Source organism: Meles meles, chromosome 20 (assembly GCF_922984935.1).
Source record: "Meles meles chromosome 20, mMelMel3.1 paternal haplotype, whole genome shotgun sequence".
In the NCBI taxonomy this organism is placed as follows: domain Eukaryota; kingdom Metazoa; phylum Chordata; class Mammalia; order Carnivora; family Mustelidae; genus Meles; species Meles meles.
Genome location: NC_060085.1, coordinates 56730913 through 56750202, shown reverse-complemented (window position 1 = coordinate 56750202; position 19290 = coordinate 56730913). Strand labels below are relative to the sequence as shown.

The following is a 19290-nucleotide window of genomic DNA, read 5'->3' as shown; positions in this document are numbered from 1 at the left end:
GCATGAGCAGGAAAGCTGTGGCTCGCGGGGCTGTAACTTTTGCGCGTCTTCTCTGATTCCAGACTTCGCGCGGATTTTCGCAGCTCTTTGTCGGGCGAGAGGCCTCTGGGCTTTGCACTCAGGCGGTCAACCCCTTCCGTAGCCGAGTACAGCGTGGGTGAGCGCCCAGCCGGGTCCCACCATGGCCGCGAACGTGAGTGTCTCCTGGTCTGCTGGACCCCACCCATTTTCCCCATCTCCCCGAAGGGGCCGCCTGGGTCCATCTTGCCTGCCTGACCCTTGTCTGTGCGGCCGGCTCCATCTCCCTCTACATGCCCTTGTTCCGGGTTTCTGGCAGCCAATACGTCCGTTCACTTCTCTTGGTCTGTCCGGATCTTCTTGTCGGGCCGCACGTTTGCGGGGAGGGAGACTCGGTGTTGTTCCCGGCATTGGGATCTCCTTCTGCTAGGGCGCCTTCTCGCAGCCCCTCCTTTCATTCTCAGCTCCCACCCGGGCCCTTGGGCTTCTCCTTTACGGGCTGTGAGAACTGGACGCGACCTCCGAAGGAGCGGGTCCACGGAAAGGGTGGGGAAGCCGATACAGCTCAGGTGGAGCTTATTCATCAACTGACAGACTGGGTTGGGCGGGCGGGCAGGGAGCTCCCCGCCCTGGGGAAGCGTGTAAACCGAGGCTGTGATGCTGCGAAGGGGTGCGGGCGGGATTGAGAGCGGAGGAGTTAGGATGACTGTGAGAGGGGGCATTTCCCTCTGCCCAGCCCCTTGTCTTCCTCGGTGTATTTGGTTACAGACGTCATGGCTGCAGATGCTTCCTTTCAAAAGCCTGCTGGCCGTTTCTCCGTGCAGCCTACCCGTCTCAGGAACCTTTTGATTTAAGATTTAAGCCCAACATTCATTCAACAAACCGAGCAGCACCTCCCACCGCGGTGCTGGGTGTGGGAGTCTGGTGACTCACCACTCCACTCCTGTGTGAAAGTGCTTCTGGAGCCAGCCCTGGTGCCCTGCCAGCCCCAGGACGCTCCTTCCCTCCTGTTTTGCTGGAGTGCCCTAGCTGCTGCTCTCCCCTGGCCTGTTACACCTTCCTTCCAGCCCCTCCTCTGTCCCCAAGATCCCTCTCTGCCCCCTAGACCCCTGGAGAGGAGGGTTTGTATCACTGACAGCCCTAGTGTGCTCCTCCTCAATTGGAGTTGTCTGAGAGACCTAGACACCGCGAATGCTGCCCCTGGAAAAATTTCAGAGGTAGTCCGGGACCCAGGGTCTGCCAGGGGAGAGGACAGCCCAGAGACCAGCCTGCCCACATACCATGTTCTACAGATGGAGAATTTCCCCCCGCAGGTGAAGGCACTTGCCCAGGGCCTCACGGCTGGCTTGGCCAGCTACTTCACAGAAAGATACTGAAGACAGCAGGCTTTGGAGTCAGGCAGACCTGGGGGCAAATCCAGTTTCTTCCTGTCAGAAGCGGTGTGGCCCTAATCACTCTGGGTTTGAAACTCAGGGTTTCAAGAGAAGAAACTCTGGGTTTCTTCGTGGGATCTGTTAGTTAGTATGAAGTTTAAGGGAGTTAGTCTGTGCTTAGTACAGTGCCTGGTGCATAGAGGGAGCGTAATACATGAAAAAAACCATATTCACAGTCTGACACAGATGGCACTGGTGGGCACAGACTGTCTTGGCTATCCTGGCACGTGCCCTTTGCCAAGGAATGTGTGGGAATGTGGGTATCTTCTGCAGCCAAACCTTTGCTGAGTCACCCAGGAGCTGGGTGCACGCTTACAGGAGCCCCCAGGCCTGGTGAGGAAGAAAGATCTGAAGCTGGTGGGGTGGAGCAGGGAGGCGACAGGATTTCTTAATTGGTATAACAGCAGAACTGCCCTGTGACAGAGGCACTGGGAACTGTCGCCATTTTATATGGGAGTAAACTGGATCAGAGAGGTAGAGCGACTGACGCAGGGTTGCACAGCTAGGAATTCTCAGGGTCTCAGTGTGTCAGCTTCTGTTCCATCGCTCACTGCTCTTTGCTCCTGAGCCTCGAGTGCTCCCTGAGGACCCATGTATATATTCAGCACATATCAAGGAGCCAACATCAAGGTAAGGGGCTCAAAGATGACGTTGAAGGGGAGGAAGAGAGGCACTGGACGATCTCCCTCAGGCTAGGGAAATAGTCCGTTAGGGAGGTATGGGTGGAGGAAATCACCTGGTCCTCCATTCCAAGACCCTCCACGTTTACTGGGAGTTTGTTTTGGAATGTGGGCAGAGTGTGCCCTGTCACAGCCCACCCTATCCCTACTGTAGAATGAGGTCCACCTTCCCGAGCCTTTCTTTCTTCCCTCCAAACCCTTCCATGAGCTCCTCTCTTTGACATTGACTCCTAGATGGATGCTGAGGGGAGGCCCAGAAGGAAATCATGGCCTGCTGGCTTCCAGTTTTGGGGCTGCGCTCTAATAGCGGAACGGGCTCCTTTTCCTGATGCTCTCTGCAGCTGGCTCCCAGTGTTCAGCTCTCCTTATGGCCCAGTGTTCATCTCCTCCTTATGAGGAATGTGGCTTGGAGCAAAGTGGTCGGAGAATGGCCTCTGGTCTGTCCAGATATGAAACCTAACTCTCCCTCTTAGAGGCTGAGTGATCTGGGCTGATGACGTAACTGATGAGCCTTATTTTCCTCATCCGTGAAATGGGATAGCAATAGCTTTCCTGTGCCTGACCTGTGACAGACTGGCGTGTTGCCACTGTCATCATTATGGTTGATGGTCACCTACCTGCCTGCAGTGAACTGCTCTACTAATGTTTCCCAATGATATGGAAATTTAAGACCATTTCTGAATCTAATGGACATCTGGACTCTGGCAGACCTGGGCTGGGGGCATTGGGGGACAGTCAGAGAATGCGGCATCAGCCTTATTCAGGCAGAGATTAACCTGAATCTCTCCTCTGGGCCCCTGTGCCAGGGGCTTGGCTCGCTCTGAGTATGCATCTCAGAACCACTTTACACCTTTGTGACTTTTGTCAGCATACCCCCAGCCATGGCACTGGTCTTGGTGTCCATCGCAGAGAAAGGTGATAACATTCCCACTCTTTGCACCTGTACATTATGGCCTGTGCCCTAGGCACTGAGCTGTGTGATAATTAAGACCTTTGGTTCTTACCTGAACCCTGTATACTGGATTTTTATCCCCATTTTACTGACGAGGAAACGGAGGGCATAAAGGGGTTAATTGCTCGCCCCAGGTCCCGTAGCCTGAATTGAAACCCACTCCTCGTGGCTCTGGAATTCTGCCATTAACAATGATAGTCCGCAATGGCCACACTTCAAACCATACGTCTGTTATTGGCTGGATGAAACTTGACCCATTGATGCTGCTAGGGATGTACTCCAGGGTCTGCCTCTGAGATCTGTATTCAACACCATCTGCTCAGGCCCTGGAACCTGCTGGGATCCCCCAGCCGGCAGGGGTCCCTCATTTGGCACTGGACCTGCTCCTCACTGAACACTCAGCATGGCTTAGTACTACTTGTTTCTGCGGCTCAGTGGCCCTGCAGTCTCCCCTCACCCCTGCAAGACCCAGCACAGCCCTTGGGAAGCTGAAGTGTTCAAGTGTTGTTCAAGTTTGTTGAATTGAATTAATAATGTATGTCTGATAACCTCTTCGTAAAACAGTTTGGCAGTTTCTTAAAAACACACATCGTCCCTGTGATCCAGCAATTTCCCTCCTCCATGGGTACTCGTTACCCAATACCCAAGGGAAATGAAAGCACATGCCTTCATAAAGACTTATGCAGGAATGTTCATGGAAGCATTGTTTATAATAGCTAAAAACTGGAAACAATCAAAATACCCATCCACCTTTGGCCGATTTAGCAAATGCTGTATGCTCCTAGACAGAGTACTACTGGGCCATGTAAAGGAATGAGCTACCACCGCAGTGTAGATGACCCGTCTCAGAATCTGGACAGAAAAAGGTTTGTGCTGTATGATGGCCCCATTTATATCGGCTTCCGTAAGAGGCAAGATTCATCTGTAATGATACAAACTCAAGGAGTTGTTACCACTAGAAGGTGGGGAGAGAGGAGTATTGGCAGGAAAGAGGCACAAGGTAACTTCTAGGATGATGGAAGCATCCCGTATCTTGATCTGGGTGTCCGTCAAATGGGATAAGCATTTGTCAAAACCCATCAAACTTTATGCTTAATATCTGTGCATTTTTACTGTATATAATTAAAACTTAATGAAACTAGTATACACAAATAGCAAAATTCAATTTACTTTTTAAAAAACTGATTTTCATTTTGATTTCTTAAAATATTTTTTCCTCAGTATTCCAGTACGACTAACAGGAGAGAACATGTCAAAATGACAACCAGCCCCCAGCCAGGCTTCTTGGAACGGCTCAGCGAGACCTCGGGTGGGATGTTTGTGGGGCTCATGACCTTCCTGCTCTCCTTCTACTTAATTTTCACCAATGAGGTAAAATGTCTGGCATCCCTCTGTACAGAGTGAGGGTCCCTGCAGTATCAGAGAGCAAAGGCTATGAATCCAGAGGCTGGATGTGCTAATAGGGCCTACCTAGATTTTATAAGCAGGGTGGAGGAGGAGGGTGATGGTGCTGAATTAATCAGAATTCTTTCTCTTGTGACCTGTCTCATAACTGACCTAAGTAGGAAGACAAATGGATTGGTTCACATGCCTGAAATCATGGGGTCGCAACAGCTTCAGGCATGGCTGGATCCAGGTGTTCATGTTGGGTCACTAGGAGTCTCCATTTTTCCATCTGTTGCCTCGTAACTTAGCAGCCCCACTCTTCCAAAATCAACTTAGCAACAGTTGCAGAGACATGGGTGTTTCTCTTGTCTCTGTCCTCTCTCTGAGCTAATCTCTGTGGACGGTGGACCCATGTTCTGATTGGCTAGGCCTGGGTCACAGGCCTGGGTTTTGGGCAGCAGTACAGATGGGCCCATAGAAACTATAAGGACTCAGGAGTGGAGGGAAAAAGGCAGAGTAAGATGGGGGGGCACACAGACAAAAGCACCAGCTGTTCCCAGCATGGGGTGGTGCTGAGAATTAGGGGGGTTGGGGTGTGCAGCAAGAAGAGGGCTGCCTGGGAAAGCAGGAGTCTTTGGCTCCAGTTCTAACCATGCCACTCGCCAGGCCTTGTTTTTCTAACTGTAAAATGGGGAGATGAGTCTCCATGCTTCCCAAAGCCCCAGGCTGCTGGGATACACTGCCATGAGCACAACTGTCGAACCACACCTAAGCTGAAAGGTGGCCTCACTCCCTTTTGCTCCCAGGGCCGTGCACTGAAGACAGCAACTTCCCTGGCTGAGGGGCTCTCACTTGTGGCGTCCCCTGACAGCATCCACACCGTGGCCCCAGAGAATGAGGGAAGGCTGGTGCACATCATTGGGGCCCTGCGGACGTCCAAGGTACATTTGGGAAAGGTTGCTGACCCCACCAGATGCTCAGGGCACGTGGCTGGATGTTGTCCGGGTGAGGATTTTGAGCACATGGGCTCCGGAGATGGGCACACGTGTTTGACTCCCGGCCGCATCACTCAGCAGATGTGTGGACCAATCACTTGAGTCTCAGCATCTTCATCTGTACAGTGCAGAGCATACTTGCTCTGAGCAGTCAGTGGGATTAGGTAGCTCACCTCTCGGCATGGTGCTTGGCCCACGGCCAGAGCCTTACAACAAGGTGCTTTAGCGGTTAGGCTCAGCGTGTGTGGCTGGCACAGGGCTGAAAGTTGTCGGATCTCTTGTGTTTGAACCCTAAGTACACTGTTGTTGGCGCCATGCCATCGGACCTTGCCAACCAAGCCAGGACCATGAGGCTCCCAGTCCCCGGGCAGCGGGTGTGAAGAACTTAGGATGGGAAGCCTCACCCGACTCTCCCGCCCGAGACAGCCGTGGTAGTCTCCATTGTGTCCCTGTCCTTTGTGCCTGTCTCTTGTCCAGTCCCTCTTTCTCTGGCATCCTGGGCTCATGGGAGCCTTGGCCTCTGTTCTGTGTTTCTGACTTATGTGATTCTTTTCGAAGCTCTTGTCTGATCCAAACTACGGGGTCCGCCTCCCAGCTGTGAAGCTACGCCGGCACGTGGAAATGTACCAGTGGGTGGAAACCGAGGAGTCCAGGTGAGGGGCCAGGGACTGAAGCCTCAAGCAGGAATACTGGAGTGAGAGGTGTTGGGATACAACACAGGTGGCTTTTGATCTTGATGTTTCTAATGAGAGTGGCTCCAAGAAGAAGGGAGGATGAATTAGCCCCCTTGTGTACTACCCCATCGGGGGATGCCCAGGCTCAAGATATGTCTGGATCCAGGCTGCAGACAGTGCTTTCCTATGTGTGGGCTCTGTGTCCTCTCCCAGACCAGAGCAAAGGTGGCCCCGAACTATGTCCTGTCTGTTCTAGTACAAGTCTGAGGGCAGGTGTCCTTAGGCAGGCAGGGGCCCCTTGGAGCTGAGCAGCATGGACTGTGAGTGAGGGGTGAGGAGGTGGCTAGGGCAGCCAAGGCAGCCAGAGAAGGGGTCCTCCCTGGGGCTGTCCGGCGCAGAGGGTGTGGCCAGGTCTCTGAGCTCAGGGCAGGACTGCCGCCCTTGGTGTGGGCCTAGTGGAAGCACATTTCAACTCAGGATGTGAAAGCTCTTTTCTCCAGCATGGGCCTTCAAGGGGTGGAGAGGACTGCATGGTGGGGAGTCAGCACCCTGTTACCGGGCTGCTCCAGACAAGGCCTGCTCTCATTTAGGGATTTTGACCTGGTGACCCGGGTTGCTTCCAGGTGGAGAAGCTTAGAGATGGGAATGCTTCTGGGGTGAGAGGCTAACTCTGGGGCTGCCTGTGCTTTCCCCGCAGGGAGTACACTGAAGATGGGCAGGTGAAGACAGAGACAAGGTACTCCTACAGTGAGTACCGCCACCCCCCATCCCTATATACATGGGGTCTCTGCCCTTAGCGGAGACTGACGGCGGTGGGGAAGGCGTGAAACCAGGCATCGGGAACCCTGGGTGCCGGTCCTCAGGCTCCTGCTGTTCCATCCAGTGAGGCTCCACCCTTCCAGCACTGAAGTGATCACAGGCTTAGATAAAAGGACACAGAGCCAGTGGGCCTCAGACATGTGGCCGCTCTTACCATGGTTTCTGAGTTGTTCCCTCTCCCTGTGACAGACACCGAATGGAGGTCAGAAATCGTCAACAGCAGAAACTTCGACCGGGAGATTGGCCACAAGAATCCCAGGTGAGAGCTGGGTGCCCAGGCCTGAGCACAGTCTTGCCTGCTCCTCAACGGTCCCCCGCCTCGGCTTCCTCATCTGAGTGATGGGATTGAGTTCCTTCTGCCTCGTGAACTGATGAAAGTCGGGGACTTGGTTCTGAGGCCACCTCCCGGGCTGGGCAGCAGGGACATGGAAGCAGGACCCAACTTCCTGAGCCCACACAGGCTCCCCTTACACTAGTCAAGAACAAAAGGCCTGGACCGAGTGCCTGAAGGAACTTGCATGTCCAGAGCCAGGGTGGGAACAGCCATGCGGGTGGGAAGATAATCAAGAAGGGTGTTCAGGAGGCAATGGAATTTGATGTGGGCCTTTGTAGGATTTTGGCAGAGAGCAGCTAGGTCAGAGAAATGGAGGTGGTGAGCTGGTCTTAGCGCTGGAGCATGGCTGGGGCAGGGCTGTGCCAGGAGGGGTTGGGAGCTCCCTGGGGCTGGGAAGGGCCGGGGAGGCTGTGAAGTCCACAGAAGGTCCATCTGACAATAGGTGACTGGGGAGGGACAGGCCGGTAGGGGCCTAGGCAAGGAGGTACGAAGCTCTGGGCGACAGGAGACAGGAGGAGGGTGCTTTACTCGGGCGAGGAGGACAGGAGCATCCTGGAGGTAGGTGTGGTGAAGACAAAGTGCCTAGGCTGGTCTGGACTTGCAGGAGCCCCCTGGGTGTCCACATTGCCTAGGCTGGTCTGGACTTGCAGGAGCCCCCCCGGGTGGGAACCCTGCCCGGCATAACCCAAAGAAACCCGCAGAGCTCCCGGCCGGCGCCGTACTCTGCCAGTAGCTCCTTCTCTCTCCCACAGCGCGATGGCGGTGGAGTCGTTCACGGCCACAGCCCCCTTCGTCCAGATTGGCAGATTCTTCCTCTCGGCAGGTGAGTCTCCAGCCCCTTCAGATGAGCCAGCAGCACCCAGAGGCCCTATGCTTCTACTTGGCTGCCTCCCAGGAGCGGTGCGGGCACAGGTGTGGAGCCTTCTGGAGGGAAGGCAGGTCCCAGGAGTAGGGGGACTTGTACAGAAGAGCCCCACCCCAGCCAGGCTCCTCCGAGACACCGGTCTCTTCCAGAGAATAACTACCAGGCCTTGCTGGTGCCTGATCTGATCAAAGCTGAGAGCCAGTGGTAGAGACAAGGCCGCCCCCCACGGGGTGAGCAATTCATTGCAGGCGCCCTCCCCCGAAGTGACTCCAAAGAGAGGTTCTTCAGGGACAAGGCAGCACCTGGCATGGGAGAGAAAAGACGCAAGCACCAAGTAGCCAGGGCAGGGGAGGAGGGATGGAGTCCCAGCACTCCGCCAGGAAGCTCCAGGGCCTAGCTTGTCTGCCGTCTGCCTTGTCACTTCACTGGTGGCTGCTGTGCCAGGCAGCCCCAGCCTCAAGGGTACTGCACGCAGCAGGGGAGCCAGGCACGGACAGGTAACGGCATCCGAGGCAGAAGGGGTGCAGGGCTCAGGCTGTTTCCGGAGCTGCAGTGGCTCCTGCTTCCCGGGAGGGCGCACAGGAAGGCTTCCTGGAGGAGGCAGAGACTAAAGGGGACCCCCGCAGTACAGAAGGAGGGGTTGGAGAAGTGTGTTCCCGGTGGGAAGGAGGTCAGGCCAAGGGGTGTGCCGATTGGGGGAGGTTGTTTGCACACCACTGTTGTGACCGCTGCACACTCCCCAGGCCTCATTGACAAAGTGGACAACTTCAAACCGCTGAGCCTGTCCAAGCTGGAGGACCCGCACGTGGACATCATTCGCCGGGGAGACTACTTCTACCACAGCGAAAACCCCAAGTATCCGGAGGTACGTAGGGACTTGGGCTGCTCACACAGCGGAGATCAGGGCCCTGGGAGTACCACCCCTTGGACAACACACAGGGGACACATTCCTGCTTGGGACACAGTTTCGATTCAGTTGAACTGCTTGGCCAAACAAGATCGGAGGGGAGAAGCCTCGAGGTGCTGGGAGCACCTGGGCAACAGCGTGCAGGCGGGAAGAGCGTGTGAGCTTTGGGATTCGACAGGGCCAGGGACACAGGCCCAGGCTGGCTGCTCCTGGCATACCCCAGCCCACTTCTCTTCCACCCCCAGGTTGGAGACCTGCGCGTGTCCTTCTCCTATGCGGGGCTGAGTGGCGACGACCCTGACCTGGGCCCAGCTCATGTGGTAACCAGCTTCCCCGGGGCCAAGCCAGGCAGGGCCTCCTCAGCTCCCACTGTGCGCGGTGCCCTGAGTGGGGGGACCCCTCCTCTAGGCCACACGTGCATGCACTCCCCTCCGTACCCAGATAGCCCTGCCTCTGAGCGGTTTCAGAGCCCGCGTGCTGGGCAGCTGTCTGCGGGCGTCCGTGGGCTGCAGGTTATGGGGCTGCTCCTGGGCAGCTTTGCAGGGACTGCCTAGTGATGCTAGTGAGAGTTCTGCCAATTGCGTGCAGCTTTTCTTCCCCCTGGCCCCTTGTTTTTGCCCTATAACTACTTGGTCTCAGGTGCCTGACCCTGTCACTGAAGTCCCAGGCCTACCCCTGTGCAGGGTCCTCCCTGGAGCCTGAAACAAAGCAGCTCAGCCCAGCTGCCCCAGAGGGCACACAGCGCGAGGGGTGCTGGGCCGGGCCAGCTGGTCCCCTCGGCTCTGACATTAAGGTCTCTGACCAGGTCACCGTGATCGCCCGGCAGCGGGGTGACCAGCTACTCCCCTACTCCACCAAGTCTGGGGACACCTTGCTTCTCCTGCACCATGGGGACTTCTCGGCAGAGGTGAGTCGCTGCAGCTCTATTTGTGTGAGGGAAGGGAAGACAGCACCCCCCCTCCCCATCCCCGCCCAGGGTTATTCAGTCCCTGCCTGCACGGAGGGCATGGCCCGTGCAAACGGAAGGAGTAAGTCTCCCTGTGTGTGCAGCACGAAGGGGAGAAGTGGGGGCACAGCACACCCCTCCTCCTCCTCAGGCTTCTAGTCTCCTGTGGGGGCGACTCGCCAGAAGAAGCAGTGAGGGAGGATACCCTTGTGCTGAGTGTTGTGAATTGGGGGGCAGAGGAGGTCAGCAGAGGGGTCAGCGGAGGCCTCTCTGAGTGACAGTTTGGCTGCATCACAAGTGAAGAAGGTGGACTCAGAGCCAGCAGCATGTGGGGGTCAGGCGGTCGCCGAGGCAGGAACGGGAGCACCAGGGTTCCCCTGGCAGGTGCTGCCCAGAGGAGGCAAGGCTACCCGGTGGGCACGGGCCTCCATAGGGGTGTGGGCCTTCTTTCAGAGCTTCAGGAAAGTGGGGGGATTTAGGGCCGCAGAGTCCTGGACAGGAGTGATGGCCGCACCCCATCCCCATCTGTAAACTGGGGAGGGTCATGCGTCACTGGAGTCCTGTCCTTGTGCTGATCGTGGGTAGTTCTGTTGCAGGCCCTAAAACTTAGCCTCTCTTCTCTAGGCAGAAACCCTTCTCTTTAATGGAAAAATTGTTTTGCATTGTTGGTGAATACTCTGTGTCACTGGTGGGAAGTTCTGTGCTTGCCTGGAGTAGGACTGCAGGACTTTCCAATCCGTAAGAGAAAGGGGTAGTGGCAGGGGGGATAGGGTGTAGCTGTGGCCTTCCGACCCTGTTATTAGGCCCTCAGCTGCCGTCTTTCTCACTTCAGCCCCAGCTCCAGGTGGTGATGGGCTTGGCCTTTTCCTTTATCCAGGACCAGGGTGTGGCAGCCGGAGCCTTGGGGCGCAGCTGCCACCTCCCACTTGGGCGGGCATGAGTCACCCTTTCCATCGGCTGCTCTCAGGGACTTTCTAAAATTAGGAGGCCCTTCTGAGGCCGCCTCTCTCTCCAGCAGCTCTCTGCACTTCAGCTCCCTGCAATTGGAGGCCCGGGTCTCTGCGCTGTCCCCCCAGAGAGGAGTGGCCTCCAAACTTCCCAGGAGGGAAGTCTTGGACCACACTGACCACCCTGGGCCTCCGGCTCAGGGTCTGGGGTCTGTGCCAAGCCAGGAGAGAAGGTCCTGAGCCATAGAGGTGGTGAGGGCCCTGAGGAGGAACCCAGACTCCGTGAGTCAGGACGCCCAGATTCCAGTCCCAGAGGCAGGAGGGTTGCGCGTGGCCAAGTGTGGACCCCGGACATGGCCCCAGTTCAACCCCCGCTCTGCCTTCCATGGGCTATAGGACCTTGGGCCCATTGTTTATCTTCTTGAAGGATAAACATTATGATCCCTACTTTATTTAGTTGTTGTAAAGATCACACATCCATTTATTCTGAGGCTCAGTTTCCTTATCTGTCAACTGGAGATGAGCATATCTACCTTGTGAAGTTAGTTTCAGGTTTAAGTAAAGCAATACTGGAAAGCATTGAGGACAGTGACTGATAGATGGCAGACACTAAGTGTTAGCTGCTGTTACTGTTATTGTCCTAGATAATGACGGGGGCCTCTCCAAAGAAACGCCATTCAGGCCAACGCTGGAAGAAGTGTGGGAGCTGACTGGGCAGGACTGTGGGCAAAACAGCTCCAGGTGGAGCCAGCACATGTGCAAAGGCCCAGGGGCAGGAGTGGACACTGAACCTGGTCCCAGACAGGCGGCAGGGCCTTGGCTGGGGGCCCTGGGGGAGGAGGTGATGGAAGCAGGGAGACCACTGGGAGGAGGCTCTTGGAGTGGTCCTGGTGAGAAAGGGTAATGGTGGTGAGAGATTTGGGGAAACGGGGACACAGCAGTGATAGGATTTAGGTGGTCCCTGCGGGGAGGCACGAGCCGTGAAACACCCCAGCCGTGGCTTGTGCAGGCAGGAGGTGGCGGTAGCATGCACCGAGGGGGATGCGACAGAGAGAACCAGGTGTCAGGGAGGCTGCAGGGTCGGTGTCGGACAGCATGTGGGCAGCGGAAGGCCCAGCCCAGGGCTGTAGCTGGAAGCCAGGCGGCGGTGGGGAGGCACTGGCGGGGAGGACACGGGACTGACGCTGCCGCCGAGGTGCAGAGGGCAGCCTGAGGGAGGGGGCAGCTGCAGGCGCGGAGAAGCAGGGGGGACGTGGAAGGTGAGGCATGCCAGAGTCACAGGAAGAGCATCTGAGGTGAAGCACCATGCACACTGCTGTCGGAGAGGGAGGGCCGGGTGCATGCCAGCCGAGGTGATAGGCTAAAGACTCTGACCTTCACCTACAGGGCAGACGCTTAGGCCTGGGCAGGCGAGGGCCCTTAACGTCCTGTCTGCTCGGAAATGGCCGGCGGCTCCTGGGTGGGCATGGAATGCACCCCCTGGCACCTGCCCTGCCAACCGGGGAGACTGAGGCCCCTGGGAGACAGGAGACGGGAGACATGACACCTCTCCCGGGCCTTGTCCTGCAGGAGGTGTTTCGTAGAGAACAGAAGAGCAACTCCATGAAGACGTGGGGCCTGCGGGCTGCCGGCTGGATGGCCATGTTTATGGGCCTCACCCTCATGACCCGGATCCTCTACACCTTGGGTAGGTGTGCAGAGACAGGTCAGGGGGGATCTTGTTCACCCTCGTGTGGCCCGTGTGCCACCTCTGTGCTTCTCACACCGCCCGTGGCCCTTTCCAGCCCGCAGTGCTCTTCAGGGCTGAGAGTGGGCATCTGGTCCATGTCTGTGTCCTGCTCCACAGCACTGGGCTGAATGGGCCGAGGAAGACAGACACGAAGGACAAAGGCTTTCAGGGGTGGGGTGGGGAGTGCCAGCTCCTAGGAGACTGGTGTAGGTCTAGGGATCTGAGGGTCATCTCTCCCCAGCCCACCTGCTCCTTCCTTTAGCCCTTTACTCCACAAGTGAAGAAGCACAGCGAGCAGGCTAGCCAGCCTCTGCAGTGAGCCAGCCCTGGAAAGGGTCACGTCAGAGTTCTGGGACACTCGGGCCGTGCTCTTTCCTGTCTCAGCTTCAGTTACCTCACCTTGTAGGCAGAGTTTTGTGAATGTTTGGCAAATAGGGAACCCAAACCATGGTGGTTCCCTCCCCACCCCAAGACCTGGGCCCAGTCTGGGGCAGCCAACAAGTTGGAGCACAAGGCAGAGTGCCGGGTGACTCACTTGCCCAGAGTTGGCACCCGTGAGCCCAACAGTAGCCAGTGACCCAGCCTGGTGTAGGACTGAGGCCCTGGGTGAGTAAGTGCCGGCCCCACACTGTTGATCTGGGAGGATGGCATCTCAGGGGACTCATAGGCAAGCCTTTACCCCAGTGTGTCCGTACCCAGTCTGTTGACTGTGTCCAGCCCGTGCCGGGCCCCACGGAAACCTCTCCCCTGTTTACCCTTTCTGGCTGGGAAGAGGTTGGCCACAGTACCTCCCAGGCTAGGAGGAAAAAGGACACTTCCTCCCCTCCAAGGCATTCTCAGAGTCGTCAGAAGTGCAGGTGGAGTGACTGGGGCAGTTACAAGGCAGAAGCCCTCATTCACTGTTCTCTTCAGGCAGTGAGTACTTATTGAGTGCCTGCTGTGTGTAGGACATCACTGTAGGCTCCAGAGAGAAATGCAATGAGCAGAACAAAGTCCCTGTCCTCTCAAGGCTCAGAACCACAGCTAGGAGCTCGGGCTCTGGGCTCAGTCTTGGGTTTAAAACCTGGGTCTGGCACTTTCTAGCTGCAGGACATTGGGCAAGTTGAACCCCCTGGGCCTCAGTGACCTTGTGGGTAAAAGGAGGGTAAGAATAATACCAGCCTCCCCAGGCGGGCACAAGGGTTTGAAGAGATGGTCCACATGGTGCCCAACATATGGTCAATGCGCAAAAACATGAACTCTGCTTATTAGGAGGGCCATTGTGGGGTATATGTGGGAACAGACCAAGAGGAGCCAAGAAGTGGCCTGCAGGGTCCTGTAGTCATGGCAGGGCAGCAGGCCTTGCTCTGCAAACCCAGTGGCAACAGACTGCGGGGGCCTTCTGGAACTGAGGGGGAATTCCCCCCACGGACTGACATCAGCTAGGGAATGCCAACCTGGAGGGATAGATAGGCCAAGGACAGAGTAAGTCCAAATGGATTAGCTGGGTCCTAGACTTCACCATACTGGGCCAGTGTGGCAAATGAACACGCCACCATTGCGACCAGACGTCTTCTCTTGGCTTCCGACTGAGAGTGACATCCACAGTCTTAAAGGCTACAAGGCACTTCCACCTGTCTGCTCCTGGAGCGGTGTGTGGTACCAGGGGCACACATCAGCTCTCATGGGAGGCTGTTGGCCTTCCGCCCCAAACCCCTGCCTGTCCAGACTGGGCATCGCCGGCCCATCCTTGTTTACGGACAGGTGCGACCTGCTCACCTCGTGTGATGTGGAGCCTGGTGGCCTCAGCAGCCTCACCATCTTTCTCTTCCCCACAGTGGACTGGTTTCCCGTCTTCCGAGACCTGGTCAACATCGGCCTGAAAGCTTTTGCCTTCTGTGTGGCCACATCGCTGACCCTGCTAACCGTGGCTGCCGGCTGGCTTTTCTACCGGCCCCTGTGGGCCCTCTTCATCGGCTCCCTGGCCCTGGTGCCCATCATCATTGCTCGGACACGGGTACCGGCCAAGAAGCTGGAGTGAATCAGGCCCTGGCGCCCAGCCCCACCCGTGTGAGCCTCGGGATCCTGCTCCTCCCCCTCCCACCCGCCCCTCTTGACCCCAAGTCAGTTTTGGATTCTGCGCCTGCTCCGCTTCTTGAGGGGCCACACTTGGCTGTGTGCACACCTGTCAGGTACTGGTTCACGTGTTCCCCCCGTTTTGCTTGCCAGTGGGTGGCTCTGGTGAGCAGAAGGCGGTCCCCATCTGGTGGGGTCACAGGTGTCCTCCTTGCTTCCTTCCCTTCTCTTGGGACTGCGTGTGGCCGGTTCACGTGTTTGTGCTTAGCTGAGGTCTGCAGACGGGGAGGTGGTACCACTGCAGACTGCTGCCTGGAAACTTGCCGCGCCCTCCTCCTTGGAGACAAGCGCCAGGGCTCTGTCACAGTTGGTGTTCACTGTGAGCCCACGGGGCCGGTGTTCTCGCTGTCCCTGAGCTGGGCCAAGTGCCAGGACAGACTGAGCCCACTCTCCACACCCCCCCATCACGGGCGCCCCCCACCCAGCCTGGGCACAGAACCCGCCTTGGTACTCAAAAAAGAGGACTTCCCCTGAGGTCATGGTGAGGAAAATGAGACACTTGGGCTTGATGTGTATTTTATGGTTTGGCCAGAAACTTCTTTGTGTGTAGGATTTCCCGAGGTCCCAAAGGTTGTTTGCCTTTGTTATGCTTCATGGGTCTTCTACCCCAAAAAGGGAATTGTTTCAAATCAGATGCAAGCAAAGCCCTGCTTAAATGATGAGCCATTCAGACTGTTACAGAAAAACTCCTTATAATCTGTCCATTGAAGTTCATTCAGGCACAGGAAGGTATGAAACGGGGGTGTGACTTACTGGTTTAAGAAAGTTTACTCTGTCAGTACTTGGGGCCAGAGGAAGGCTCGAAGATGCTTTTGAAGCCAGGGTTTGCCGAGGGCTTCCATTCGGGGAGGAGATGGGAATTTGTACAAGGCGGGGAAAGGCATTTCCTTTCATCCTCTGGCATCAGAAACTACCAGTTTCCTTGAAGATGAATTTTGAGTTTTTAGCTAACCATTAAAGGAAAAGGCGGGAAGCTTTCCTAAGTGGGCTCCCCCAGCGTGACCCCCATCAACTTGAATCAGGAACTGGAGGCCTGAGGCTTGTGGCCTCATTCTTTCACTGGGGGTCAGAGGAGTGAGGCTTTCCCTTAAGCCACCAGGCACCTGCTGCTGAGTGACTCCTATAACGTCCGTAGCTTCACTGCTATGTACAATCTACGTGTACTTCACCCTGTTCCCTCTCACCGCCCGCTGAAAGATCGAGAATGTTGTCACCTTGATGGTTTAAAAGATCCTTCATGTACCCTTTATCCTTTTATGACTTGGACTTACTCTCCCTGGCTGGGAATGGCTGCTTCGCAAATTGGTGGGTGGTTGAGTAAGTGATCGGAACTCGCAAAAATAGCACCCTAACAACCTCTTGTTAGCCTGCGAGGTCTGTGGTGACTTGAGATTCTTCACACCGACAGCTGGCCCCAGAGATGACGTCTCTCAGTCTAAGAACTGATACAGTATTCACTGCTGCACTTGTCACTGAATCTCTGAACTCTTAAAGGATGCTTCTGGAAAACAGTACAACTAGGTGGTAGCTATGTGTGGGATTTGGCTTGTGTAACTTTTTCTGGTACAGATTTTAAATACTACAAATGTCAGTCATGTTTTTAAAGAGCAAAAGAATGTCAAAATATTTGAAGTCTTTGGGAAATCATGAAATTTGTATTATCTTTGTATTTTTTTGATAAAAATTCAAAATAAATTTTAAAATAGCTTTTATAGGACCTTGCTATTACTTTTTGAAATTTCTCTTAAAGAATTCAGCCACAGAACTAAGAACCAAATGAATTTTTAGAATTCAGTTCTAAGTAGCTTTTAGTGGTTAAAATAGGTTTCTATTTTTCTTAAAAGGGCAGCTTGATACTTTTAGCACTTTGAAGCCTTACCTACCAAAGCCCACTTTGTTTTTGGATTGATTTAAAGGACTCAAACCTCCCCCAACTTCAGAATGCGTCAGAAGAGGTGGCTGGAGCCACAGTGGGACACCGTGTGACAGGGCCCCTCCACCCCGGGGCTTTAGGTCAGCACAGACCGGAGTTCCAGCCCCAAGCCTGGCTGTGCGACAGTGGCGAGTCTGCGATCCCTGCCTCTCAGCTTCCTCATCTAGAAAATGGCAATGAGGCTGTTCTCCCTCCAGCACCATGGTGAGGCCTCAGTGAGCTCAAGCCCATGACATGCCTGCTGTGTGGCACAGCACCTTTTCCCTTTTTGACTCCTGTTCGGAAGCAGTGGGCAGCTGCTGTCTGCTCGCCCTGGAGCTGACAATTTGTGTACTCTTTGCGACAAGATCTGAAGCAGGTGATTTCCCAAAACCACCTCTTGTCAGACCTGAGGTTCGGTTCCATAATGCCTCCAAGGAGCAGACATCAGCCGGAGTGAGTAACAGGTTGCTTGCTTCTAGGGTCCGGAAATGCAAGGCTCTGCGATTTCCACGGCAACCCCGGTTTGTTGCTCCACACCAGCCCTCCAGCCAAGCTCTCACTGCAGATGAGTCATACCCCAAGCGTTTTGTTTGTTTCCCTTGGATAGAACTGGCTCCGATTTTTAACGGCTCCTGTCAAAGGTTAAGTAACATCTCTCCTCACTTGAACGTAGGAAGAAAAATTTTCATGTGTGGAATGATGAGTTCCCGATCTACCTGAGAACAAAACCTGGTCTTTAGTCTCAGACGCGGACAAATCACTCTGTCATGCGGGTGTTCTTAGCCGACCATAAATCTGAAAGAATAACGCAGAGCTGAGTCTTTTTAGGTAAATGTTTTATTTTTTTCCTCAAAATGTTACAAAAGTTATTTCTCCTGAATATCTACAATGCATAGAGCTTTTATAAACTTATCCACAGTGGATAAAATCTGGTTGACACGGATCCACTTTCACTAACATTTCTTTAACTCTCAGTGTGTTTCCTTTCCTGACTTCAGCTCTTGGTCTGAGTCTTCTGCCACCCTGAAACGTTACTTCCAAAAGTGGGTCCCGCTACCACCGTAACTGGAGATGCCCTTACTTCCCAACTGCTCTCCCTACCCCACGAAGAGGCAGCATTAGGCAGTGTTAGTACATCTGGCTAAGAGAAAAAGGCATGGCCCAGAGAGAAAAGCTCCACCGGCTGCAGGAGAGGCAAAAGCATGAGGGTCTGACAGATGAAGTGCTCACCTGGAAGGGACTGGTGCAGTTCTAAATCACCCAGTGGTTTCTGTAAGAAAATGGACTCCTGTTTCCAAAGGCAGGCTGAGCGACATCGAGGTGGTGGGGGAGTCTCCTGGGAAGTGTCCCAGAGCTCAAAGCATAGGGTGCAGAGACGGACAGCTCTGAAAGCCCTACCCCACATCTATCCAACAAGGTTCGGGGCCAGACCAGACCCACGACACCCCCTCAGCTTAACCCCTCTGTCCCCCGGCCCTTGACTGCGGCACACACTGCTTCTCTGCCTTCTCAGAGGAGATACCACAGCCACCAGGGCCGGCGCATCCCCCAGGGCAGGTGTGGGGTTCAACAGGTGGCCGCTCCCATCACAGCCTCTCAAAAGGGAACAGGTGGGAAGCCGCAGCCGCCTTCTCCCTTTTGGTCTTCTTAGAGCACTTTGGCTTCAGTTCTTCTTCAGCCTCTCGGTTCTGGGGCCAGGAGGCAGCCAAGATCCTCGATGCTTCTGCTTGAGAGCTGGTCCCCTCCTCTTCATCAGAAGACAGTCCACCTCCGGCAGATCCTTGGGGAGCTCTCTCCTCACTCTGGATGGAGAGGGACAATGGTGGGCCTCAAGTCAGCCATCCGATGGCAGGGAGCACCGCCAGAGGGCAGTCAAGCCCCCAGCAGCAGCCACACCACCTCCACCCACCTCCCCCACCCCACCCCAAGCCAGTGGCTCTGGGAGGGCAGGGAGGGGCACCACATGGGGCTCGGGGAGAGCCTTCCTCACACTGGGGACTCCACCAAGCAGGGACTGGAGAACGTGCTCTGGGCTCAGTGCTGGGAAACACAAAAATGTTTATGTGGGGGACTGCGCTCAGGGAGCGTACAACCAAATATAGATCACAGGACTGGTGCTTTGCACTTCTTTAACTCACTTCTGCACAAAAGCACACTAACGTCTTCAACTGCACAGGACCAGCTTTCTGTGCCAAATGCTCCGAGGAGGCACTCCCTGACTGGGGCCGGCTGGGGAGCTGGGCATGGAGGGTTTGGATGCAGGTAGAACACGTGGGTGGGTGAAATCAACACAGAGCCTGGTGAGAGGTCACCCAAGGGATTTGAGGGAAGAGTGTGACAAAAATATTTTGCCAGTTTTAAAGGCAAACTGGCAGCATGTGGAGTTGGAGACAGGGAGAAAACGGGTGTGGTTATGGCTGTTCCAAGAGCACATTTCTGACCCAATACTGATCTCTGACCCAATGCTGATCTCACCACATAACCATGTGGACGGGCCTCTGCCCCTCTGGGAGCCCCTCTGAGGGCGGCACATCCACCTCGCACAGGCTGGCCCAGCCCAGGGCAGGTACCATGA

General features: G+C 55.4%; 2 protein-coding genes across 3 annotated transcripts in view; one reads left to right on the top strand and one right to left on the bottom strand.

The window, feature by feature from the left end:
• The first annotated feature begins 7 nt into the window (after positions 1–7).
• Positions 8–16511, top strand: TMEM43 (transmembrane protein 43). Its single transcript, XM_045992114.1, has 12 exons — positions 8–193; positions 4305–4454; positions 5276–5410; positions 6023–6117; positions 6836–6885; positions 7147–7216; positions 8044–8114; positions 8900–9021; positions 9309–9383; positions 9869–9970; positions 12526–12643; positions 14503–16511. Exons 1-12 carry the CDS (start codon positions 182–184, stop codon positions 14703–14705), a joined length of 1203 nt encoding a protein of 400 aa, XP_045848070.1. The 5' UTR covers positions 8–181; the 3' UTR covers positions 14706–16511.
• Positions 16512–17536: 1025 nt separating this feature from the next.
• Positions 17537–19290, bottom strand: part of XPC (XPC complex subunit, DNA damage recognition and repair factor) — a 50792-nt gene continuing 49038 nt past the window's right edge. For both annotated transcript variants that reach the window (XM_045991343.1, XM_045991344.1), the window contains exon 16: positions 17537–18517. In XM_045991343.1, the coding sequence (XP_045847299.1) occupies positions 18302–18517 (216 nt within the window). In that variant the 3' untranslated portion in view covers positions 17537–18301. The remainder of the gene's footprint in view (positions 18518–19290) is intronic.